This window comes from Mycteria americana, chromosome 2 (genome assembly GCF_035582795.1).
Source record: "Mycteria americana isolate JAX WOST 10 ecotype Jacksonville Zoo and Gardens chromosome 2, USCA_MyAme_1.0, whole genome shotgun sequence".
Classification (NCBI taxonomy): Eukaryota; Metazoa; Chordata; class Aves; order Ciconiiformes; family Ciconiidae; genus Mycteria; species Mycteria americana.
In genome coordinates, this window is record NC_134366.1 from 9,930,415 (window position 1) to 9,955,857 (window position 25,443).

The window sequence follows — 25,443 nt, forward strand, 5'->3', positions numbered from 1 at the left end:
ACCATTGCAGATTCTTCTTAGATCAATTGTTCTGCCTAAAAATAAAATAGAATTGCTGACTTTATCAAAGAACCATTCTACATTAACTGACCCAATCAATCCGGTACTATACATCCCATTTTCTCTTTGGCTCTCTATCTTCGATCCTTCTTTCATCTAAAACCTGTTCTGTTTTCTTGTGCAATGCTGGGGTCAAGGTATTTGCGCTGTGATTGCTCAGGCCCCCTCCTCCCTACCACAAATTAGAGTTTCTACCTTTGCCATTACCCAGTCCCCTGCCATCACAGCCAATTTGCGGGATGTGTTGAACATCATCCTTCCTGGACACATCATCTCACATGTTGGTTCCCTCCTGCTCTTGGATGGAGAGCAGCAAGGCTTCTTGTTGTAAAGGCATAAAAGAACAAGTTTAATTTCCGTGGTGGATGCAGTCATTTTCCATACACGCCCTTGTTACCATGAGCCATTTTTCTGTTCCTCCCATGTTCAATATCAGCATCCTCCTGCAAACCATGGCAAGGTACTTCTTAAGCCATACCTCAGTTACGTCTGACTCCCTCCTCTCTGCAGGGTGAACTAAGTTATCCTTGCACGACTCCATCTTTATCTGGATGTTTCAAGAACCTTTAGCTCTTTCCTATGCAAAGCCGAGCTACAAAACCTGACTTTTGGCAATTTTCCTTGTAGACCGTCAAAAAGATTGGTTTCTTTGCTGCTCAGTGGCTTGCCAGCTTGTCTCCAGGAGTGTGATCTGCCTGCAGTTATGTTGGTGTCCGGTTCTGCTTTGTGCAAGAGTGCCTAGAAAGGACTAGAAATGCATTTTCAACACTTTATTGGTATCACAAAATTGGCTGAAACACAGACACAGCCCAGGGAGAATAGCCATTAGTGTCAGTACCTCCAAAGGGCTTCACAATGTGTTTGGGCAGCGCATCAGGACATTGTCGTGTCAGTTAACACAAGGTTTTGTTGGCAAACTTTTTTTTTTACTTTTGGCCCCAAAATGTACTTGGCAGCTTGCGTAGCCCCGCCGGAGCCAGGGAGCCTTGTGCTGTTATCATTTTGTGACTCGCTCCCCTCTGGTCCGAGGGAAGTCGGGGAGGTTGGCTCCATTTGGAAACCCGTGTCAGGAGATGCTGGGGAGGTGGGAGCAGAAGGGACCTCCCCGGCCCCAATGTTAGCCCCTCCTCTCACTTGCTCCCTCCTCTGGCATTTCTAAATCCACTCTTGGGTGCCAGGGCAGGAAAAACAAAACTCCCCAGAGAGCTGTGAAGAGTCTGCAGGAGCGTATTATGCACCACTTATTTCTCCAGCCTGTTTGAGTAGTCTCTGTTTCTGCACTCCACCATTGCTTTCATTCCCCATAAATCCGATGAGACCTTTTCTAAGGACAGGTTGTCAAACCGACTTTCCTTGGGAAAACTTCCCTTCAGGCAGTGGCGAACCTTTTATAAAATATGCAACACCATCATGTTTCACCTCCTTCAAACGAGTGCCCATGGAGGACCAGGGTGACCTGCTCTCTTGTAGACAGGGTGAGCTGGGTGGGCTGGTTTCCAGCTGGCTGGTTTATGCTTTTCTGTAGCTTCCAGCATCAAAGAATTTAAATGTTCCACTGTGCTACTTTTAACTCGTCTCCTGATGCCAACTTCAACTGTGCAAACTTTACCATGACATAAATACAAGATCATTTTAAACTCAAGTTTTATTTTAATTTCTTTTTTTTTTTTTTTTTTTTTTTGCCTCCAGGTCTTCAAGATTTCAGCTTCACCTTCTTAACATCTTTGCTGCAAATGATGAAGGCTGGAAGCTAACTTGAAAAAAAACAATGTAATCTGAAATTCGCATGCAGTCACATGGCTCACAGAGTCAGAAATTTTAAAATGCCTCTAACTATTAGGATATTCAAAACAAACAAAAAAGAGGTTTAGTAAAAATACTCTAAAAAGTCCAACTATTATGCACTGTTGTTATCTGAGAAGTTCTGTCATCAAGATGATATTTCAGCAGCTTTAGACAGATGAGACTTCTAAAGGGGATTTCTAATTTGTATTTGGTTTTAATTTGGGGTTTGGATCACAGCAGCAGCAACAATTTGTTTTGTTGTGCATTTATGGCTGCACATGTTTAAAATGGTAAATCTGCACTGACCTATTAGACCACAAAAGTGAAACCAGCTTCTGTATTCTCATTCCTTAGCTGGAAAAATAAACCCACAGCATGCATGTATAAAATAAATTATATTTTTACAGCTTTCAGGTTTGGGACTCAAAGGCTGTGCAAAGTATTTCAAATTATCACAACCCTGGCTTTAAAAATAAGGAAATGGTACTTTACCAGAAAGTGACTTTTTCAAGACAAAATGCATTTTTCTAGCTGCTGCCTTTCATTAAAATTATACCATTTTATCCAAGATGAAAATAAAATTAATAAGGAGCTTAATAAAATGTGGAAGTTTCTTTGGGAAAGAAATGAACCAAAGTACAGAAAGATGCTGGTTTGGTTGAACACCAGTAAAGATATCGAGGTCTAAAAGATAATTCAGAGTTAGCACCAGATCATCCTGCATTGAGCACCCTGCTGCTTCTTACCTACCTGTTTTTATTGGCTTTGCTTCTCGCAACAAATAAAAATGTTTTCCTTCAGTCTCTGAGCCTTAAAAGCAAACACAGGTCAAGTCATATTTGACTTAACAGAGAAACATGAATAAGCCCTGTTACGTGGTCCCCCCAGCTGTGGCTCTGAAGAAGACCTACCTGGGCAGAGCAGAGAGCTGGGCCTTGGTCTCTCTGGCAGCTGGATTCATTATCTGATGGCAAATCTGTCTTCCCTGGCTAATGTCTAAGCCCTGGACAAACACGTGCATAATTTCACTCATACAAGTTGCTCCATGCCCCAGGATGGAGGAGGCTGAATCCAGAAGATGCTCCTGAGCAGTGGCAGGTGAAACCACAGGTTGACAATTAATAAGAGCCCAGCATCCAGGTCCGACCTGGGCATTTTGGGGTAGAGAGCAGCGGTTATCAGGAATACAGCCCAGTTTTACACTGTGGACACCCCCCAGAGAGGCAGGAGGGTCCCCCGGCATCCCTCGCAGGGCTGGTGGGATGGGCAGGGCGTCGGGCTGAGCTGGCAAGTCAAAGGACACCAGTTGCAAAACTTTTCATTTCCGTGAGAAGTCTTTCTGAAATGTGTTTTAGGAATGTCCTAAATAATACTTGCTGGTGGGAGTGGAAGGTGCTGACAAATCCGGACAAAAAAACGGAGCTTTATTGCAAATGGGTGATGAAAGTAGCACTGACCACAACAAGGGAGCACGTTTCATTACAGGGGCTGCGGCAGAGCCTCCGCGAAAATTACAGGGAATGCTAAAGCAGTCCTGGAAAGGATTCAAACAGCAATTTGCTCTCGGCATGACCGTCATGGAGAGCCGGCAACAGGGAAGGAGAGCAAGAGGGAAGCAATGTTCTTGTCCTTCTTCCTGCGGATGCCAAACCTCATGGTCTTTAATGGAGATGGGGAGGGAAATAATCAGAGAGGAGGTTGGAGATGAACTTCTTCGAAACACATATGAAACTAAAGCAGTTGGGTGACTTTTTTCTGGCAGGGAGAGTGTCCTGTTTTTCATCCGGTTCTGGTTCAGAGATTGACACATCTAACCTACAGAAGATATATTTTTAAAAAATATCTACATTCTGAGTCTCAGCAGAGCTCAGCATCTCCTTCGTGCCCATCCCTGTCTTCCATGCCAAAGGAATTGATTTTTGCTGCTTTCCCCAACTCTGAAATATCCCTGGGGAATATTAGGCCAGAGCACGCAACCGTCTCGCTGCTGACTGAGCTTCCCCTGCATTGCCTCTGAATGATTACATCCCATTTCTAACCCCCTTCTCTATTGATTTTCATGGTAAACCAACATAATTTGGCTGATATATATTTTTAGTTTCCCCCACCACTGATGAGTTGTAACATCCTCTCTCTACGCTCTTTTTTTAAAAAACTTGATAGTTTGGGAGGAAAAAGATGACCTTGTAGAGGTGAAAATCTCTCTCCTGTTGTCCAGCGCGGTTGAACCCAGGATGTGTATGGCTTAGCCCCACAGGAGCACTCCACGCTCGCTACACAACTGGTAATAATTTTGTGATCAGCCTGTGACTGTTCCAAAAAGTAGGAACAAACGAGTTAAATCACAAATCTACCGCACTTCCTATCCTGCCTATTCCCAAAGAACAGCACGTCAGCAGTGCCAGAAGACACATGGATGATAAGTTACTAATAAATTCATTGTGTTGCTTATTTTTAATGGGCTAATAAAAACAATCCTCTTCTTTTAACAGTGCGCGACTTGAATGAAAGAAACGGTAGAGTTTGAGAAAATATTGTATACTTGAATTGTAGGAATGGTCATTGTAACAGTCATTAATTGCTATAATTTAGCTTTAATCAGATATCGATTGCATTTATAGCAGATGAGAGCGCATCGTACCGTTGCACCACTTGTGCTCTGTGCTGGCGGCTGCCGAGCTGCACGGTTAACGGGGAATCACTAGAGGTCACTTTGATTCCACCTAAAGGAACAAATCCTAAAAGGTCTGGGGTTTTGTTTCTGCTTCTTTTTTTCGGTGAGACTTTTTTTAAAAAGAAAACTCTTTTTGCACATGTGTATGGTACTTGTTTATAGAAGCTCCTTGGGCTGAATTTTATTCTGGTGTAAAGAGTGAAACTTTAAAGAAGTTTATGAAGCTGTGACTATATTCATTGAGAGGAAATTTGGCCCTGAGTTTCTTTTTTAATATGAAACAGCTTCCACTGGATTTGATATTCATGATAACAGATGTCATTATTTAACTCTCAATAAATAGTTCTGTCCTGTCAGGATCCCTATAAATAGGAAAAGAATAGCTCCGATGTATAAATCTGCAAGAAGATATTCTAACTTTGCTGCTTATTCTGTTATACCCAAAGGTGAAATAATATTTAGGTGTGTTTCATTCTCAGCTTTGGTCGATAACCAAAGTGCAGACATTTCCTCGATGAGAGAAAAAAACCCTAAACCTGACCACCTCGCGATCAGGCGAAACGTTTTCCTGCTGCAAAGAGCAACTCCAAGGGAGGCCCAAACCTGACTTCTTTTACATTTGTAAAATGACAATTTGCCTCCTTGGGAACCTATAGCATGAAATCCAACTTTTCATTCATTCTGGGCATCTGGGCTCACTTGGGCCCTACCCTGCTGGCTCCTCTTGTTGTGGGGTCACAAGGACCTGAGCCCCAGGTGAGGAACCTGTGCCACAGCTCCCTCCGAAACGGCATTGCTGCCGCCCGGCCGCCTGCCCGCTCAATCCCTGACGGGGCAGGGGCTGCGTGGAGATAACCACCCTGCCCTGATGAGCAGCACCATCCTGCCCATCACTAAGTGCAGTTGGTTTATTCCTGTTTTGGGAAAAGCAAAGCCCTCTTGCACCTCCAGGATCTTATCCAGGGAGGTGGAAATCCCTTGGTGCTGCTTAAGTCCTTCTTGCTATGCATACATTGCTTTTGTTGCAAACCACTGCAGCATCTGCCAGGGCCCATCAGTGAGGTCCCACAAAGCTTCACCTTTTCTTCTGCACCCGGTATTGTTCAATACCTGCTGGAAAGCACCAGGGGACCCGATGAAGCGGCACGACCCCATGCACCGGCTGCATCCCTCCCACGGCGGCACCACCAGCTCAGTGCCAAGCTGCTCAGCACTGACAAAAGCAAGACACCAGAGCTGATTTGAAATGAAAATGTTTCAGAAGTGCTTGTCCCGTGTCCTGTGCTCAGTGCAGAGGACACCTGCCCTTGTGCTTGGGAACCAAGCCTCTCCCAGAGGTGGAAAACAGCCCTGCATATCACAGCATTGGTTGCACGGACCAGGGCACTCACTTCCCGTGAAAGAGCCCTTTCGCATCCACACACCACAAAATAAAGGCCTGTGAGACTCCCCAGTGTCTCCATGAGTAAGTCGGGAGAAGCATGTGGGAGAGCTGTAGGCTATTCTTCTCCTGTGTCTGACGCCCAGGACAGCTCCTGGCATCAGGGCTGAGTCACCGAGACCGAGCGCTGGTGTGCAGACCCAGCTGTGCCATGCCCACACCCAGCCGCTTGTGACTTCTCCTCTCCTTTCCACGAGTTGCCCAAAAACTGGGCTTTGGAGGATGGGAGGTTCCTGAGATCCCAAAAAGTCTCAAGCAAGAAGTCAGCGTTGGGTGGTGTCAGGGCAAGCCTCCATCCACGACTCCTCGCCTTGGAGAGTAGATGATCTTGGTCTCTTGTTTTCTCTCCTAGAAACACGCCGCTTTTTCCCTTCGACAGTGCACAGATTAAGGGAAATTTCTTTCCAGGGACAGCTCTCCATGTGCCCCATGGTGCTCCCTCAGCCCTCCACAGCTTTTTATTCCCACGGCTCTGCGTGTCCCCCTCCAGATCACGTTAAGCAATGTGACGAGCACCTCTCCCATGAGCATCTATCTCTTCTTCCTTCCTTCCCCCAGGGGAAAGTTGAGTGGGAATAGTTTTAATTAACTACACTGTACGTGCACAGTGTTTATACCAACGCAGGCAAGGCTGAACAAGTGTGCCTCGCTCTTGGAAAGAGAGGCGCTGAGGTTTGTGGCCACTCTGAAGTCCTGAGCTCGTCCCACAGCGGAGGACCAGCCCCAGAGAAAGCTCTGGCTTCGGACTACACTGGACTTACCCCAGCGTGGACACAAGAGGTGGGGCAGATATATCAATGCCCAGAGCTCTGTCACTCTGCAGAGCTATGGAAAGTCTATATGCACCCCACACCAGGACTACTGGATGAGTCAAGGACACCCCAAATGTAACCTAGCACACCACGGGGAGCCTCTGCAGAATATGGAGGGCTGAAATGACATTTTGGGCAGGATTCAGCTCTAAGTTAGGACACCTACATTCAGACACATAATTGCAGGTGTCTATGTGAGCTCTTGGTGTCTCAGCTCCCTCAATTAGTCCATGGAGATCTTGTCCACCCTGACCCCTCCAGCGAGCCAGCGGGTACCTATTTCAGGGGCAACCAAACTGCCCTCCCAGCCCCACTGACTGCACTAAGGGACACATGGAGACACAATCAGAAGCCCAAACCGTGTCTTAGCCTTGAGCTGGCTACTGCCTGGTGGGTCCTCCTTGTGACTTATGTGTGTGGCGCAAAGTTTAACATCATGTAAAAAACCAGCTGTCCTCTTTTCCAAACATGTTTAGAATGGACTTAAAAATCCCATAGGAAACATGATTATTTTATATATAAAGCTGCCTAATACTGGCAGTTGTGAGAGAGTTAAAAATTAAATGCAATTTGTTAACCAACATATAAATAAGAGGGCTTTCAAATAGGGTGCCATGTAAAGGTTCTGGATCGTCCTTATGTTTCATGATGTACACACAGAGGAGATCCCTCAGAGTGACACACAGGCAGTAGATGATATCTGAATCACTGTGTTTCTCATCATGTAGACCACATAGACCACAGAAAATTATCCTCAGAGATGTTTTTCTGCACATCTCTGATGAAGGCAGAGAGACAACAAGCTACTTGCTCAAAATCAGAAGAAACCCCATCAAAGGGGCGAGGACTAAACCCGGTTCACTCAAAGCACAGCATCGTTCTGGCAACTTGTTTGTCTGTAATGAGGGATTTTTTTTCAGCTGGCATTCATACGGCTATTTATAGTCTCACTTCATAACCGGTGGTTAATATTTTCAAAGTAGTCTAGCATGTGGCACCCACACAGAAGATGTGGCTGAATCTTCTGCGCTGCCTAAAAAGTGTTGCCCATGATATTCAGGATCTTTCTGCAAGGGACTGTGGGGAGCTGTTGGCAGAGGGCAGGGAAGATGCCCTGCTGCCTTGGGAAGAAGGTCTTGCTGAGGCCACCGTGCTCTGCAAGGCTGTACGTGAGCTTGCAAAGCTGTTACCTTCTCCTGAAGATGCCCCACATTGGGATTTCATGGATTTGGGTTTTTTCTACTGAATTTAACCCCCCTTTTTCAAAGTGCAGCTGCATGCTCCTAAATACATGAGTTAAACCTTATTGCACTCTAGATCAAAGACTAGTATTTCATGCCTTCTCCTGCACTGTTGTGTAGTGACAAAGTTCCTGGTGACTTAAGTGGGAGGCAGGCTGCGTCCTGGGAGACAAAACTTAATTGAGTGTAATACCACAGGGCACGTAAAGTAGGACAACACAGCCTGACCTCATTTTGCCCATACATAACCCTACTGACATCAGTGGGAGCTGCACATATGCAGTCAGGAGAAGACATTTGCCCACTCTTGGCTGCTCTAGGAAATTCCTGCTTGCCTGATAAATTCTATTATTTAATCGTGCAATATGAAAGCGAAGGATACACCGAGTAAAGCTGAGCAAACACAGCTCAGCTGCCTGCCTGTTTGAAGTTGTGGAAAGACTCCTTTTGACGCTGGTGGTTCTTGGATTAAGCCCACAGTACACAGTGATTCATAATCATTTTCCTCAATGAAAGCAACCAGGTTGGTTTGTTGTTATTTGTGGGATCACATGATTCATTATTTGCAAATATTTGAATGGCAGTTGGACTTTCTGATGCCTGTGAACCCCGTAGCTTCCACCAGTGTTAGCACAAAATGGTTATTCATACAAATACTGTGCCAGAACAGACTTGTTTGATACTGTACATTTATTACGCCTCTGTTTCTAGAGAAACTTTGCAGTGTAGAAAGGGCATCATTTGGCAAAGCCAACAAAGCTTACACCAAACCGGTGACTACTCCAAGAGAATTGTTCATGAGCAATCCTGAGACTAATTTTTATTTGCACTCATCACAGTCTAATAATTAAAAACAGTGCTTACTGCTGTAGAAAACAGGACGGGACTGACTTACAGAGAAGAGGCTAGCTGGGCGGGTAATGTTTCATCTGTCTCTGCTTGGTGCCGGCTACAGGAGCAGAAGTGGAGCTCAGCAGAACTCTGAACGTCCCAGATTTTGAACCTGGGATTTCTTAAAACTACTCCTATTTTAACTCTTGGGTCTCTTTCCCCCCAGAAGAAATACAAAGAGAATATAAAGGAAGATTCTTGGTAGATGGAATGCAATACTGCAATATTTAGGCAAAATGTTAGCTTATTTAACGATACCAGTTACCGAGAGGGATGGCGGCTCTCCATCCTTGGAGACACGTGGGACCTGGCAGAAGATGGCCTCCAGCAGCCTGCTGTAAGCTGGCCCTGTATGGGCCAGGCTTGGACCCGGGACCACCAGAGGCCCCTTCCAACCTAAACTGTTCAAAAAAACCTCATGCAATATTTTAATGCTCTAAATTAGCCAAAGCCTGAGCTGTACCCTGCTTGTAAAATAAGCATCCTCCACCCAGTGAAACCCTATGACAGGTCTGTGACATAGTGCCTGTGTGTCATGATACCAAAAGGATGTCACTGTACTTGCATACAGATTTATCATCCGTTCCCTGGCAGCAAATGCCATCAAAAGAATCAAGACTTGGAATGATAGAGTGTTCCCAAGTATATTTTTCCTGTAAGCACATCCCCTTTTCAAGGGAGACATCGTGGTGTCCCAGAGAGCTGGTCCACACAAGCGTTGCCCCAGCGATGGGGTGAGGAAGGGGTCCCCGTGCCATCCCCGGAGCCAAGCGAGCTGGGCAGAGCCGCACAAAACACACGGTGCTCCCACAGCATCCCTGCTCCCCTGCCCGTGTCCGAGCCCTCCTTCCCTTGGGCCAGATGTGAGTTTGGTGGCCAAGGGACCCTCCACGGTCACGGCACACAGAGCATATCTTGTCACCTCTCCTCCTCGGTAATACGAACGGACATTTGTTTACACCAAACTGAGCAAATCTAACATTTATTTCACATTTAGGTCACAGGACATCAAAACAAATATTTTTACCCCAAACTGATTTCTTGACCTTGTGGTTTCACTCCTGATTTGCAGTAATATTTGTCTGAAGAGCTGGCTTGCTGTCACTTAAAAATGGAAGGAAAAAAAGTTGTATAGGGTCCTGCACTGGGCTTTAAGGTAACAGCACAATTCTCTGTGCACCCAGATCAGCTCTGGATACCAGTCTTGTTTTTACTGGAACCAGGACAGGATTATTAAACTCATATTTCCTCAATCTGCTCACTTCTTCTCAGTCCTGAAAACCAAATTATTTAAATACGTAAGCCAAAACACCCCTAATGCAAAGTATTGAAAATTATATTTAACGATCTCGGCATAAACAGTGCCTGTGGGCCTCATCCTCCTCCCGTCAAAATCTGAGACAACCCCATCGTTTGTAAAGATGCACTTTTAAACATGTTTTTTTCCCTTTCAGCCTGCATAGGCCAAGGATCGCATTAACACTGCTCCATTGAAAGCTCTGAAATGTTCTGTACATGGAAAATTGACCTTTTTTTTCAGTAAAGTTTGCACTAGTTTTAAGGCAGAAACTGCTGAAGAGAGAATTTCAAAAGCTTAGGAAATCTAGTGGTCCCTTATGGCTTGCAGTAATGAGTAAAATAAAATGCTCTTTCTGATTTCCTTCCCCCTGTAATTGAAATAGATGTCGTACTGGAGTTGCAAAACTGCTGCCCAATTATCACCCAACCGGGCTGATTTACATCGCCTGCTCAACCTCGGCGTGATGTGAAATGCTCGGGAGGGCCAACATAAACACATTTATAGCCTGGTAGGATATGCTGAGCTCTTAATATAGGGATAATAATATTATATATGTATACATACATGTGCATATGTATATATATAAAGATATAGCTAAGCAAATTTTCATATGTGAGAGCACAAGGAGCTGCTGGCTGTGGCACGGCACGGCTCCCTGGATGGGAAAGACCTGGTTTACTCCAGTGCTTGGCTTGGATTTTAATTGCACGGTGGATGTGATCCTCTTTTGCTGGCGCATCCAAGCTTCCCTTTGGTTGGGTTACCTGGTGCCTGGGCACTGCGTGAGAGACCGGTTAGATAAACACAAAATAGCCCCCGTCTCATTAGGGTCACTTCTCATGTCGGCTTGGATGGGGCAGGCTGGGGCGCACAGGCAGCTGCTGATGGGCTGACATTCGGGACAACTCTGTCTCCCCACAAAACCCTGCCGAATGAGTTGGCTTTGCAGAGCCACGGGGTATTTCGCAGGTAAATGATAGACTGTCTACGTGGCTCTAGGTGGGAGAAGAGGGAGGTTGCCACCATCACCTGAAGCGGCACGGGCACAATTCCTGCCGTGTTCGAAGGGTCCCACGCCAAATCCCACAGGACTGAGCGCCGAGGTCCCCGTGCCCCGTTTCATTTTCACCAGGGCAAAAACCACAGAGCTGAGAGTGTGCGATAAGAATGCCGTCACATAACAGACGTTTCAGGAAGTCTCTGTAATTTCTTTAATTATTCAGACAACAGAGCACAAGGATAATAGCTTCAAGTACATTCTTATACATTATTTTAACAGTAATAGATATGTATTTAGTCATAAACTATTCTGTAGCCACCACTATGTGTACATTTTATACAAACTATTGCCATACTCGGACCCTGAAAATGGACGGTGACATCTCCTAGACGTTTTGCACAATGTTATGACAGTACATCCTTCATACGAGAGCTGTAGCTATAGGTTGGATCGGTCCATCTAACAAAGCACTTCTAATGCATACCACGGAGGGGTGATCCAGACATGAGGCGCCGAAGGAAGAGATGTAATAAATATATGGTGAGAGGGAGGCATACAGTCACTTGAAATACGTGCGATGGAGAACACGACACAGCATTTCTGTGCTTGGCGAAACAGGTTGATCCTAGTATAAGACAGCATCTTAGCTTCTCTCACACCACAAAGCTCTAGCTCGTCTTAGCCTTTCGGTGAAGATTAAATGCAGCAATGTCTGATATGGTCCCTACCAGGACATGTACCCTACCCTGACACAAGCATGGGCTCTGGTCTAATGGGTCTTTTTCATCTCAGTTATGATTTAGACCAAAGCCCCCACGCCAATGGCTTTAAATTTTATCACTGACATCCCTAAACACCTCCACCGCCTGACCTCTGGAGAAGGTAGGCTCCAACACGGTCGTTTTTTGAGTGTGAAGGTTTTACAAAATGCCAGCTGCCATTCAGAGACGGGGGTTAGAGAGCTCAGATGCCCAGACACTGCTGTACGAAGGCCAGACTCTTACAGCAGAAACTCATTTGTTCCACGATCACATTTTTACATGCCCCAAACCAGCCGTGTTTGCAGCCCCTGACGCACCAGCAGACCCCAAAGACACGGAGGCGGCAGAGTCCGAGCTGGTGCAGGCAGCAGGTCCCCGGCACCCACCAGGCAGTCCACAGTCCCCCGCTATGCCCCACACTGTGTGGGCATTAGGGTGGCTTGGTTCCTATCCCAGCGGTCCACACGGGCGCTGCAGCATGCCGGCGGTCGCACCGAAGTCTCACCACCCCAGCCATGTCCGAGCTCCAGAGTGTGGAAGTGGCCCTGGACTAGAAGCTGCCAGGAAGGAGAGACCACATCCATCTGTTAGGGCTTGACATGGGGGTGCTCATGCCCGGGGCTTGGCCAGCAGCTCCTGGCACCACTCCGGAAGCTCCCAGGCTTTCGGCGTGGAAGAGCATGGTCTACACTCTCTGGAGGTGGCCCCAGACAGGAACATCCCGGGAGGCCACGTGGAGCTGCCATCCATGCCAGCGGAGGACGTGGCTGCATCTCTGGAGCAAAAGGCTGCCTGATGGATGAACGTCCTAGACCGGCGAGTAATGGAAACCGAAGAACAGGTGAGAAGACATTCAAGGAAAGCTCCCTTCCGGCACGGTCCTGTCGCAGACGTGCACACGCACGCACACACAATGTTTTGCAAAATTTTTAAAGGGGTCCTGGAAACCCTCCGGGGAGGAGCACGCGGTGCAGCAGAACCTCACTCATCGGCACCCGTTGAGGATGAGCCCCTCAGCGGGGCTTGGGGCTGGGACCCGGCAGGGGATGCAGCACTGGCCCCACCACTCGGCTCCTGAGACACATCTCGGATACGTTCACCCATCAATAGCTGAGGACAGACGCTGATGCGTTACAGCTAAGGAATATCTCTCTGAAGAAATGAACAAATTTTTATCCCTTTTTTTTGTTTTGCAAAGGGTGTTTTATTCTTTTCTTGGTGGCCCCAAGCCCCGCGTTGTTACTAAGGCAAGGTGGCCAGTGAAATCTGGTGGCCATCTCCTTCTTCCAGCATCAGCCACATGAACCCCAGTTAATTCACCGAAGTCAGTGTCTCGCCCCAGATTTCCATCTTCCGGGCACCCAAATTAAAGCCGATAAAATCCTACTGCTGCCGCAAGGTGAAGGCAGCTGCCTGCCTTCAGATTAACATGCTTCAAAGGGCAAACTTGATTTAACACCCTCAGAAATCAATTTTAAGAGCCGTCTGTGGTCTCCGGGCCAGACCAGGAGGTGGACACGGAGCCGGGGCTGGAGCTGGAAGAGGGGAGCGTGCCTGAGCGCGGACAGGGAGCCGGGGCTCCGGCGAAGGGAAACCACGTCTCCCGGTCGCTCATGCGAATAAGTGAGGTTCTACTGTTAGTACAAGAGATTCCAGGTTACGCGCAGATGTGATGGATTCATTTCCTTAATTAAAGTACCAAAATTAAAAGTTATAAGCAACACATCTAAATAAAATAACGGGCACTCCTTTAGGCATCATGTTTCCTAAACCAACAAGCAAAAAGGAAAAAAAAAAATGGGATGCACCAGGAACTCTTAGTTATTATATACTAACCAGACTGTGCATGGCACATTTTATTTCTATAAAACTATTAAAACTATTACAAAATATTCAAAAATACATTTTAGTAAATTTACAGCAGTTATTTCTCAATTTATTAATGCAAAACATCCTTTTCTCCCCTCTGTACAAACTACCGTCTCCATCGTCACAGAATTGCCGCCATGTGCGCTTTTTAAAAAATATTATTTTCTAATAAATTTTTTTTTTTGAAGTTAAAAATAACAAAGTTTCTTACGGTTTTTGCAAATAAAAAGTTTGTGTAACAGTCTTGACTTCCATGAACGTGGCCAAATGGTGTTTTTACAAAGCAAAACATGGAAAACAATACAGGAAATGACGTTACATCTGAAACTATTTAAATTAAAATAATATATTCTCATATTTTACACTATTTCAAAAAATGAAATGTGATTCAGTTAAGTATTGATCTCTCAAAAAAATCTAATTTACAATTCTGTGTATAAAAATATAATTTACGGACCCCCATGAAGTTTGTCTTTTTTTGTGTGTTTGTTTGCTTGTTTTTTAGACTTGCTGAAATGAAGGAGCAATGTAATGGAGAGATGGGAAAGTACAGAATTTTGCTTTCTGAAAGTCAGGACACACGTGACATGTAGAAAAATAGACTCTGCGCAGTTTTGCTTGGCCTCACAAAATAATTTTTTCCCCTGTGAGTACAGTTCACATGATAATAAATTATCAAAGAAACTATTTAAGGCTCTTGAAGGTCCGGTTCATATCATTTAAAACATCTATTCAAAATACCAAAGAAATAAATATCCAGGAGAGGAGGAAAAAAAAAAAAAAAAAGGACAAACAAAACAACAAAACAAAAGAACAAATAAAAATATATATATATTTATAAACTAAACAGAACAGAACTTCCCGGGGTCTTTGTTTTCCTTAAAGTCTACTTTGGACTGTCCTACTTAATTATTATTATTTTATTATTATTATTTTTAAGTCTTAATCCGTGCTCTCTTTTAAAAATATGTAATTTTTTTCCTTTTTTCTTTTCTTTTAGGTTTTTATTTTCTTTTTTCCTTTTTTTTTTCTCTCCTTTTTTTCTCCTTTCTCTCTCTCTCTCCCTCTGCGTCTCTGTCTCTCCCTCGGAGGCTGGCAGGCGGCCGGGGCGGCGCGGGATGCTCTCAGCTGGACGGCACCACCATGCCCAGCGGGTGCAGAGAGTCAGTACCCAGCACCCAGCTGCCGATGTGGTAGAGGAGGCGAGAGTACCAGTGGATGCCGGGGGCGGCAGGGGCACCCCCTGGGGCCCCCCCGCCGGAGGGGCAGAGAGAGGCCAGCATCCCCTGGAGCAGGCGGAAGGGAGCGAACGCCCAGTGCGCCCAGCTGTGCTCCTCGATGACGGCGTAGCAGGAGGCCAGCACCCGGTTGATGAGGATGGTGCCCTGGGCAGTGAGCGGGGCGTACGCCCCCGAAGCCTCCTCCCGCAATGAGACACTGTGCACGGCCGCTGGCAGGAGCTGCCGCCCGCCCTCGCCCAACACGTAGACCCATTGGCCCGGCCGTACGCGGCTGGCGAAGAGCGCCCGGCTGCTGGGGGTCCCCTCCTGCGACTGGTTGTGTTGGGGGGCCACGAAGAGGAGGTGGGCAGCCGTCAGCAACAGCCGGGCCTGGGGCTGCCGTGTCTCGATGACGTAGAAGAGCTTGTGGGAGCCGTCCTCCCGGTCGAGGAAGGCAAGGAAGTCGCTGTAGAGCAGCCGGCCCTCCGCGTCGGCCGCCAGCACCCGGTCCCCGGGGCTCAGGTCCTTCACCAGCTTGGTGCCGCCTTGCTCCAGGTGCACCGTGGCCGAGCCAGGGAAGCAGCCCCCCGATTTGGCCGCCACCGAGTTTTCTGTGCAAGGAGAGAGGCACAACGGGGTTAGAGGGAGCACCCACCGGGCCGGGGCAAGGGGGCACGAGGGGACACGCCGCTTCCCCAGCCACCCCGACCCGCCCGAGAGGCACAGATGCAGGGAGCAGCCTCAGTCCCCTCCAAAATTCCTCCATCCTCATCTACGAACGTGCCCCGTTTGCACTCAAGGAGTCAAGTGAGAGTCCCGTTCCTGCCAGGTTTGAGCCAGCACATCTCCCTCTGGGTTAGGAGTTACAGGGGTGGTTTGTCTCATTAACAAAATGGGACAAAATATTTCCCCTGAAAAAGCTGTTCCAGAACAAATCTCTTCTGGAAGAGCTTCCCACCTGGATACTGTTTGCCCTGCACCTGACACCTGACATCGGATAACTCTCAGGCTTTCAAAGCTGACCAATTTTGCTGGCATAAGGTTTCTCCTCCTCTAGGCAAGTGTCCATGATTGCCATGCTTGGGGTCCCCATGCAGCTCTTTACTCAAGGAGCCCATCTAGGGCAGCAAACAGCAGAGAGCAGGAGGAGGCTTTGCCCCAAGGAGCACATGAATCTGCCCATCGCCCCACTGGAAAGCAGCAGCCTGGATTGCCCGAGCCCCTCTCCGTCAGCCTGTGCATGGCCCCGCGCTGCCCCCAGCCCTCGCTGCCCTCCTGCTCTGCACGGCGGCTGCTGGGGCACATGCCACCCCCCGTAACACCTCTGCCGGGCATCCCCAGCACTCCAGTTCACTCCTCTTTCCAAAAAAAGCATCTCCCTCGCCTCTCCCACCCCACTGGAAGGAGGACGCTGTTCCCTGTCCCAGGGCGTGTGGTCCCTGGGCAGCCCCACGCCTGTGCCAGACCCAAGCACATCCCTCCTTCACCTCTTCCAGCTCTTGGAGTTACTGAGACTTTAGATACTAAATGCTGTTGCCAACTGCTGCTGCTTTCCAGTGTTAGCAAGAGGAACAATCACAGGCTTAAAAAAAGCAGAAATAGCGATGAGACTTTAAGTCTTTCTTGCAAATCTCCTTCTGGAAGCCCAGCCACATGTGGGGCAGTGGGAGAGAACCTCTGCCCTGTTCCAGGCTGGTCTCTGACTTAACCGAGGGACTCTGCAGTGTTCCTAAAAGCTATGATTTTCTATATATATTGAGTAGTAGCCCACACTATGTCATGGTAGCAAGTTTCTTTGCTACAGCTGTTGACGTTGCTCATCCCTCCCTTGCTTTCCCCTGGTTTCTCCCAGTTACTCCCTATGCCAGTTTAGAGTCCTGGTGATTTATTTCCTAAAGGCGGTCAGATTTTATATTTTGCCTCTGTGGCTGGTGCTGAAGCTCTTATGATTTAAATAAATCCTTGGAGTTCCTCCTAATGACTTTCTCAGGAAGGACAGGAAGGGTGAAAATTAGACCGTTATTGATTTGCTAACGACTTTATCACTTCTCCTTCAGAAATGAAGCAGCGAGATCTCCAAGGCCTCTTCAGGGAGGACATGGCAACAAACAAGCTATGTGCTTTATGTGGAGCCCTCTGCTAGCAAACTACACCTTCCTACAAGCTGGCGGTAAAGGTCTGGCTAGAGCTTTGTTTGCATATTCAGGGACTTGATGAATAGATCTAGTAGTGTAGCAGCTCTACAAACATGCCAGTGAATTGGCAGAGGTGTGAAAATCTGCTTCTTTGAGCAGTGCTTGTTTGGGTTCTCTAATTAAAATCCAATAAAGGATCAGCATTGTCATTCTGATTCATGTAATAAATGCAGACACTCTTGGAAGAGAGGACACTTCCATTTTTTTCCCAGCTTCTTTCCCCCCCTTTTCTCCCCCTCCCTATTTGTTCAGGTGCAGAAACCCTATGTGCCAATTCACACACATACTCTCCAAAAAACCCAGGACCTTCCAAGCACTATTTGCACAGCAGAGCCACTTTTCCAAGGCACTCAAGATCTGTATTTGAATTTTAAATGTAGAAGCTTGCTCTAAATACTTGCTGTAGCGCATTATCAATGTCCCTTTTACCACCCCTGCCTTTCCCTCCTCTGTCCTGGTGACAATAATTCAGGCCTTGGGGGAACTCTTCTTTGCATTCCAGTCGCCGGGATCATACTTTTTGCAAACAGAGATCTAGATAAAGAATCTTCCTGCCTGGCATTATGGGGTTTAATCTTCTCATAAGATGCTCTGTCATGAAACGAGGTTTGGACAGTTTGAAATCAGGCTGAGCGGGTGGAATTCAAGCCTGCTCCCTTGCAGCCCGTGTGGTACAGTCACACGACCCTGCCTGACACCCTCTAAATATTGCCCCCAAGTCTGTGTGTGCCGAATTTCAATGAGCAGCTTGGGGTTACTCCTCTCCTATGAAATATCCGTGGGGGTGGATTAAGGGGTGCGCTTGGGCTAAGGTCATCGCGCCGCAATCGGACACCTTGCGCTGTAAAGCCCATCTTCGCTATTGAAAGGGATGTCTCCTATCACTGCACGGCTGATAGCTTTGCCAGGCCTTTTTTTGGCTAGAAAGGACCAGGGAGCTTAACAAAAGCAGTAGCAGGCTCTCAGGACAAAGCCCGAGTGGGTCGGGAGAGGTGCTACCTCAGCTCAGCCCCTGGAGAACTTGGGGCTGGAGTGGGGGAATGAACCCCTCTTGCAGACAGGCATGGCGAGGCCAGGCTGCTTTCCCTGCCGTGGGGCTGCTGGTTTCGAAGCAAACGGCTATATTTAAAGAAAGCCCATTATTTTCTTTTGCAACCAAGTGTTTCTTGACACTTCTAGCGGGCTGCTGGGCTAGAGGATGCTATTAGAAAGCGCTTTAGCTGCCATGCAGGCGGGTGGAGGGAGGCGGGGGGGGGGGGGCTGGCACTTGCCAACTGTTTTGCTCCCTAAAAAAGTGTCAAGTGTTAAGAAAATGAAGTCGGTGAGTCGGGGATTTCTTGCGAGCTGTTCCCGGGTTGAGACAGCGTGTGGCGTTGTAAGCACAGGGGAGGGGAGGGAAAAAAATTATATGTATGCGTATCCCTATCTGGGAATTTCCTAGCGGCTACCGCTGAAGAAGGCAGGGGACCACGTTACTTTTTTTATTTTCCTGGCCGGCTCCCACTCGGAGATTAGCGATCGCGAGTAAGGCGTGCAGCCAGCGGGGCGGCGGGAGACAGCCACTAGTGTTTGTGTTGAACAAGCTCTTTGGATGGGGAAAGCATCAAACCCCACGGGGGGAGGAGCAGGGTGTGTGGCTGCGGCGCAGCGCTCGTGGGAAGGCTGGGCAAGCAAATCACCCAAATAAAAATGCTGTCAAAAAGTGCTGCAGCTGGCTGGGCTGCTCTTTTTATCCCCCCCCTCGCTTTTTCCCCCCCTCTCCTTCCTTTCCCCAGCCCTGCGCCGGAGGGATCACTGCGAGGCGGGGGGGAGGTAGGCTGCGCCCTCGGGGGCTCCGCTCACCAGCCCCGGAGCAGCCCCGACGGGGCGGGCAGGGCTGATGGGGACCCTGCGGGAACGGAGGAGGGAGCCCGGGCGGCACCGGGCAGGGCGGAGACGGTTCTGGGGGGGGCTGAGCCGTGGCCCGGGGGTGTCCCCCCCCCCACCCCGACGTGTCCCTGGGCAGGCTGCCCGCCTTACCTGCTTTGACGGAGCAGTGGATGTGCGCCTTGGACTCGTAGTAGACCCAGTCGAAGCCGGCCTCGACGGCCAGGCGGGCCAGCATGCCGTACTTGCTGCGGTCCCGGTCCGAGGTGGTGATGTCCACGGCGCGGCCCTCGTAGTGCAGGGACTCCTCGGAGTGGTGGCCGTCCTCGTCCCAGCCCTCGGTCACCCGCAGCTTCACCCCGGGCCACTGGTTCATCACGGAGATGGCCAGGGCGTTCAGCTTGTCCTTGCAGCGCTGCGGGGATACGGGCACACGGGGAAGGGCGCGTTGCGGGGGGGCCACTGCTGCAGCCAGGAGCAAACCCCCCCTTCACCATCCATCCCCCCCCATGGCCGCATCCTGCCCTCCCTCCCCAGCCAAATCGGCGGCAGTCATGTGTCCCTCCCCACCCTCCCACCCCTCCCCGCCCCCCCAAAACGCGCCGCAGTATGGGCCGAGCCAGGGCCGAGCATCTTCTCCCCCGCTGCCAGGGAGGGACGGGGAGGCAGGTGAGGAGGAGGAGGAAACTTGGGGAGACGGGAGGAAAAGGGGGTGAAACACCACGAAGACCCACGGGGCCGGAGCCGCCCCCTCCCGCGGCACCTGCCGCGGGGGCAGGGGGACCCCCCGCCCCATCCCCGGCGCTGGAGGGGGAGTGTGTCGGTTCAAAGCCACCTGCACGGAGCAAATTCCTGCCGCTAAGTGCCCTGTCCCCTTCCCGAGAGCGAAGTTTCTGCCGAGAACAAACACTCGCCATGTAACTCGGAGTCACGGATTCCCCCCCGGAATGTCTCTCCGGGTCTTTTCAGCTTAATTCTGTGTTGAAAGGGGTCTCAATACATGTTAACAGCCTTTATGTGCTGGAGGGAGGGGTGGGGTTTTTTTTCTCTCCCTTCGCCCATCACTCATTAGAGCCCTCAAAGCAGCATGGGCTGGGAGCATTCACTCCGCTTCAAACATACATCGGCGCTCGCCTACAAAGCCGAGCAAATCCATACAATAATATAGCTCTTAGTGGGAAGATGAAAAGCCAGGGAGGGCCAAGGAGGGAAGTTAAGCGAAGCAGGGATGCTATGCAAGCTAGGAGACCCTTTGTGTGGAGTGAAACGTTTCCAGCTCCGTGGAGAAGCACTACAGGGTTTTCCATCGCCCCTCCGGAGCCACCGGCCTTCCCCGGGGCTGAGCCGGGCCCTGCAGCACCGGGGGCCCGGGGGGACCGAGCAAAGAAGGGGCTGGATGGGGGAGGGAGGGAGGGAGGGGAAGGGGGACTGCAACGGTGGAGGGAGGTGAGCTCTACATGAAACCCTGAAAGTTTGGGGGGGCGGTCCTGTCATAGCTAAGGGGGGCAATAGGCATGCCAGCGGTAGGGAAAAGGACTCGCAGCCCCCCAGAAATAGAAAATCAGCACCGAAAGCAGTGAAAGCACTTGACTAAAGGTACAGAGTTGGAAACAGACACGTTGCCAACATTTTCCCCCCTTTTTGAGAGGAAAATAACTCGTGGATATACACGATGTGGCTCGTTTGATGCAAACATCGATGTGGATTAAAGCCACGGCGGGATGCAGTAAACTGCTCTTCCCTCACTTTTGCTGGCCTGACTGGGATGCTCGGCCTTCTGCAGGACCACTCTCCCCAGTGTGCTCCCAGCACGCCCAGTACCAGCCCGCAAAGGCCCCCTTCACACCTCCCAGAAAGGCAGAGCCCCTCCATTATCCCGACGACGCTGCTCTTAGGGAAGTGACAAGATTGCTCAAGAAGAAAGTTCCCGTGTATCTATCAGCAGCCATAAAAAGCAATTCCAGCAATACGCAGGTCCCCGGGAGATATCAAACGCAATCGTGAGCTCACTTTGGACTTTCTGGCCTACGGTTTTATGGAAAGAGCCGGGTGTTTGGGTTTCGGCACCGTTCCCGGCAGCAAAGCCCAGCAGCACAAGGAAGTTGAGTTTGATTTATTTCTCCCTCCTCTCTCCCTCGCACACCTGAGAGGATGGATACGCTCCTCCGCTGATTTACAGGGGGAAGGGGCCGAAGGATCAAACCTTTCAGCTACTGATAAGGCGACAGCCCTGCGCGACACGGCGATGTCTTGCCCCGCCGCTGCGCACGGGAGGGGCGGGCAGCGGTGCGGGCAGCGGGCGGGCAGCGGGCGGGCAGCGGGGCGGGCAGCGGGCGGGCAGCGGGCGGGCAGCGCCGAGGGGCTCTTGCCGCGCCGGCCCTGCCAGCACCAGCTCCCGGCTTCAGGCGAAAAAAAGAAGAAACGACCTCCTAAAGGACCTTCCTCCCTTTTATACTGCCTGAGCTGGATTGTCAGAGTCAAAAGCCGTGAAGCCCAGACTATTTATTAATTCATTGGGTCGTGTGCCACAAATCAAGCCCAATTCTGTTCAGCCACCGTGAAGCTCAGCAGGGCTGCCTCCACTAACGCTTTGTGTGGAGGCAAAGTTGTTCAACAAGCCCTCTCCTGCCAGCTCCTAATCTCTTCACAAATGAATTGCTTGAAGGAAACACTTAACAGGTACCTGTCAGTGTAAACAACCTGGTGGGCTTCCTAAATGCCAAGTTGATCTCTAAATTCCTCACATCACGCACCGGTTGTGTGCCTGCATTACACGAGATTGCTATTTTATTTCATACAAATTCCAGCTTTATCATACTGACCTGGCCTCCTTATCTCTCCCCCGGATCCAGCCAATGGCCGGGGTGGGGGGGAGGGAGGGGAGGAAAGGGGGAGCCTTCAGCAAACTGCTGTTGTCACCTGCAAAGTTGAGAACCTGGCTTACCTACCTCTGTTTGCGGTTTTTTTTTCCTCCCCTTCTGGAGTTAATATTAACTAGTGGCTAATGCATTCGGCAACTATTCTGCAAGTTTAAGGAGTCTATTCAGGGAAGATCTCTCCATGGTTGAAGGGCTCGCGAAGCAGGCGTTTACAGGCTGGGATGGAACGAGAGGCTGCCGGCCGAGGGAGAGAGGGAAGGAGGGAAAAGCAAGGCAGGGAGGCCGGCGGCAGGACGGCACCTCGGGGCGCCGCGGACCCGGCCGTGCCCGGGGCAGGGTGGGCAAGGGCAGCCCCTCCCCAGCCCCGCTCCGCTTCCCCGCTCCCTGCCTCGCCGAGGGGCGCCGGAGCCCGGCCCGGTCCCCCACCTCGCTCCCCTCCCTGCCGCCGGGTACCCGGCGTTGCGGCCTCCCCGTCCCCGCCGCCCTCAGCCCACCTCCCCCCCTTTGTGTCTAAGGCACGGGAATAGGCGCTGAAGGAGAAAAAAACCAAAAGTATTTGTTTTCGTTTCGTTCGTCTGAGGGAAGTTGACAGAAGGTCAGGAGTTCAGATGCTGCCAGCTAATGCAGCGAGAGCGGCCAGCCGCGTAGCCGGCGCGGCGTGCCCCGGGAGAGCCGCGGGGCCGGGGTCAGCCCGCACGCCGCCCCCGGCCCGCAGCCCACCTCTCCCGGCCGGCTCCCGGCTCCCCCCTCGCCCCGCTCCGCCGCGCACACGCACCGGCGCAGCCGCGCAGGGAGGGACGCGCCGTGCCCCGGCGGGAGCCCGTCCCCCGCGGAGCCGCCGCCGCCGCCGCCGCCGGGCTGCGGAGGGAAGGGCGAAACCCGAGCCGCCGCGATCGATACGCGAGGGGAGTAAGTGGAGCTGAAAATGCGAGAGATGCGGCTGGCTCGCCGCACGCCTCGCACCGGCGGCAGCGGGGGCGGAGGGCCGCGGGTGCGCGGAGGGGCGCGGACCGCGCTGCGCCCGAGCGGGCACCGACAGCCGCTCCGCTCCGCTCCGCTCGGCCCCGCTCGGCCCCGCTCCGCTCCGCACCCCTGCGCGGGGCAGCGGCGGGCAGCGGGCGGCGGCGGCCGGGCAGAGGCGCCGCCGCGCTCCGAGGTACGGTGCGATTTAAGGTGGTCGGGCGGAGATGGTGGCGGCCGCCGGTCCCTCGCCCCGGGAGACCCGGCAAACGTGCGGAAAATCAGGCCGAGGAACGGGGAGAGTTTGGGAAATTCCGCCCCCCACCCCCCTTCCCCGCGTCCACTCCCCGCCTAGTCCTTCCAGGCGAGTCCTGTTCTAGCACTGAAGGTGGGGCTTAAATGTATTAATATTAAAAAAGCGCTGTTGACCTATATTTGGAGGAAACCCATTTCCAGTGTCTAGATTGCATGTAGTTTCAGAAACTCCGGGATTGGCAGAGCAATTGACTTCACCGAGCTCTCTGTTGAGCATGAATAATAATTATGAGGTGACTCTCGGAGAGGTTCTCTCTCTCTCTCTTTTTGCATAAAATGGTTCCGCAATCTGATTCCGCCCGAGATCCAATATTTACCCAGTTGTAAACCTTGTGCCATCAGATTTTTTAAAACAGAAGGTGATGCAATGCCGATAAGTTGCAAGTCCCTCCCCTATGGAAGTACCAGAGCATTGGTGGCGAGCATCCTTAAAGAAATATCAATATATTTACGCTCTGATGGGCACAATTGCAAATGATGGTATTGCAATACGAGCTATATAATACGGAATCAGGAGAGGAATGGTCGATCCGGCTTCAGCTGCCTTTTGTGAGTGCACGACTGCATGCCTACTAAATTTAGAATATGCTCGCGAGGAAAAAAAAAAAAGAATAATGAAGGCTAAAATGAAATGAAGCAAAAAAAAAAAAAAAGAAGAAAAAAGGAATGAAATAAAATATAGGGAAAAAAATCAAGTCAGCAGGCGTAGCAACCGAGGACTGCGTTTGTAATAATGAGTGAGTGGCCTGGCGGTCACTATACACTTGGGGTCCTCTGAGCTGTATGCAATTCGTTTGATCAAAGTGCATCCTTGGGGACAAATGCAAACAGCAATCTCTAACCAAGTTACAGGGAACGCCATGGCACGGTAAGGACTGTAAGTATCACACAGATTCCCCCACCAAATATCTAGACAGCTCCAGCTCCAGCCCCTGCTAACTTGTCTGGTATAGATGGTATTTACATTCAATGGGGGAAACTAGCCGAGTTTGGAGGGGCGGGGGGAGGAGGGGGAAAGGGAAAGGGGGGGCTTTCAAAAATACTAAGACAGATGCGTCCTTTAGGATTGCTCAGAGAGGTTAACAAACACAAATACAGGTATCTCTGTGGCTCTACCTGAGTCATCAGTCTGTCAGCTCCCGTGTTCTCTTCATCCTTAAAAATAATGTCAGGGTTGTAATTTGGGGTTAGTTCTTTAAATCTCTCGGAGTTTCTTGTGATCTTCCCTTCATATCTTCCACTGGCCCCTAGGGTCTTCTCTGCCACATTGGGAATAAACTGCTTATAGGCTAAAGGGGTCAGCTTTTTGGGGTGTCTCCTTTTTCCAATGCCCCTGCCTGGTCCACAAGTCAGCCCAGAGGAGACTAAAAGAGCGCAGATGAAGCCCACCAAGAGAATTCTTGTCAACAGCAGCATTTCGTCCATTGAATCCAATTACTTCAAAGCTCTCTGTGCCTATCCCTGGCTGTCTCTCTAGAGCTCTCTCTCCTCCTATGTCCTTGTCTGCTTTCTGAATCGTATACTATCCACCGATCCCTAGCAAGACAGGTGCTGGAATGGCAGGCTTTAGGTCGCTGATAACGGAACACATCGGAGTTTGGTCGGGAGACAGCAATCGAGAGACAAAAAAGGGTCTGATTTTAATGGTAGCAAAGCAAGACGCTTGTGAGAGGAGTCTGCCTTTAGTTCTATATTATAGCTGCCAGGGCCGAGAGCTGATTGGCCAAGGCGAGACAAGCTTGTCTTCTGATGTTTTAACCCTCAAAAAGGCAACAAATTCTTGAAAGATTTTTTTTTTTTTCCCTTTTACCTGAAGGGCTTGGAGCTGAGAGGGGTGGAGATCGCGCTTTCTTGGGATAACATCAATTACACGCTGGTTGGGGTTTTTTGTTTTTTTGTTTTTTTTTTTTTTTCAAAAACTTTTCTTGGCAGAATGGTACGTTTGTCAGCAAGAGGAACAGATGCCTCTGTGAAAGAGGGGAAAAAAATAATAAATAAGATTAGCAGGATGCCTCAGTGCAAGTCAACTTTCTAAGGGCAGTTGCGGCTAAATAAAATGCCGAATTATCGGGGAGCCGTGCAAATAGAAACGTATTGGGGAAATATTAACGCCCGGGGGGGGGGGGGGGAATAATGCCATTTAAGAGCGCACCCACCTCAGTGGCTTTGTAACA

At 49.9% G+C, this 25,443-nt stretch overlaps 1 protein-coding gene across 1 annotated transcript; it reads right to left on the reverse strand.

Moving 5' to 3' along the window:
- Window positions 1-14,883: 14,883 nt before the first annotated feature.
- Window positions 14,884-24,818, reverse strand: SHH (sonic hedgehog signaling molecule). The gene is made up of 3 exons (XM_075495507.1): window positions 24,386-24,818; window positions 19,269-19,530; window positions 14,884-15,665 (listed from the first exon to the last, which is right to left on the reverse strand). The coding sequence occupies exons 1-3, from the start codon at window positions 24,692-24,694 to the stop codon at window positions 14,959-14,961; spliced, it is 1,278 nt and encodes a 425-aa protein (XP_075351622.1). The 5' UTR covers window positions 24,695-24,818; the 3' UTR covers window positions 14,884-14,958.
- Window positions 24,819-25,443: the final 625 nt, after the last annotated feature.

Bases quoted from the DNA above. Each gene is read 5' to 3' on its own strand.
- SHH (XM_075495507.1), bottom strand. From the start codon at position 24,694: ATGGACGAAATGCTGCTGTTGACAAGAATTCTCTTGGTGGGCTTCATC. The intron at 19,531-24,385 runs GTAGAGCCACAG...GTATCCCCGCAG, and splicing joins CTGACAGACTGATGACTCAG to CGCTGCAAGGACAAGCTGAA. The intron at 15,666-19,268 runs GTAAGGCGGGCA...CTCCTTGCACAG, and splicing joins CCACTGCTCCGTCAAAGCAG to AAAACTCGGTGGCGGCCAAA.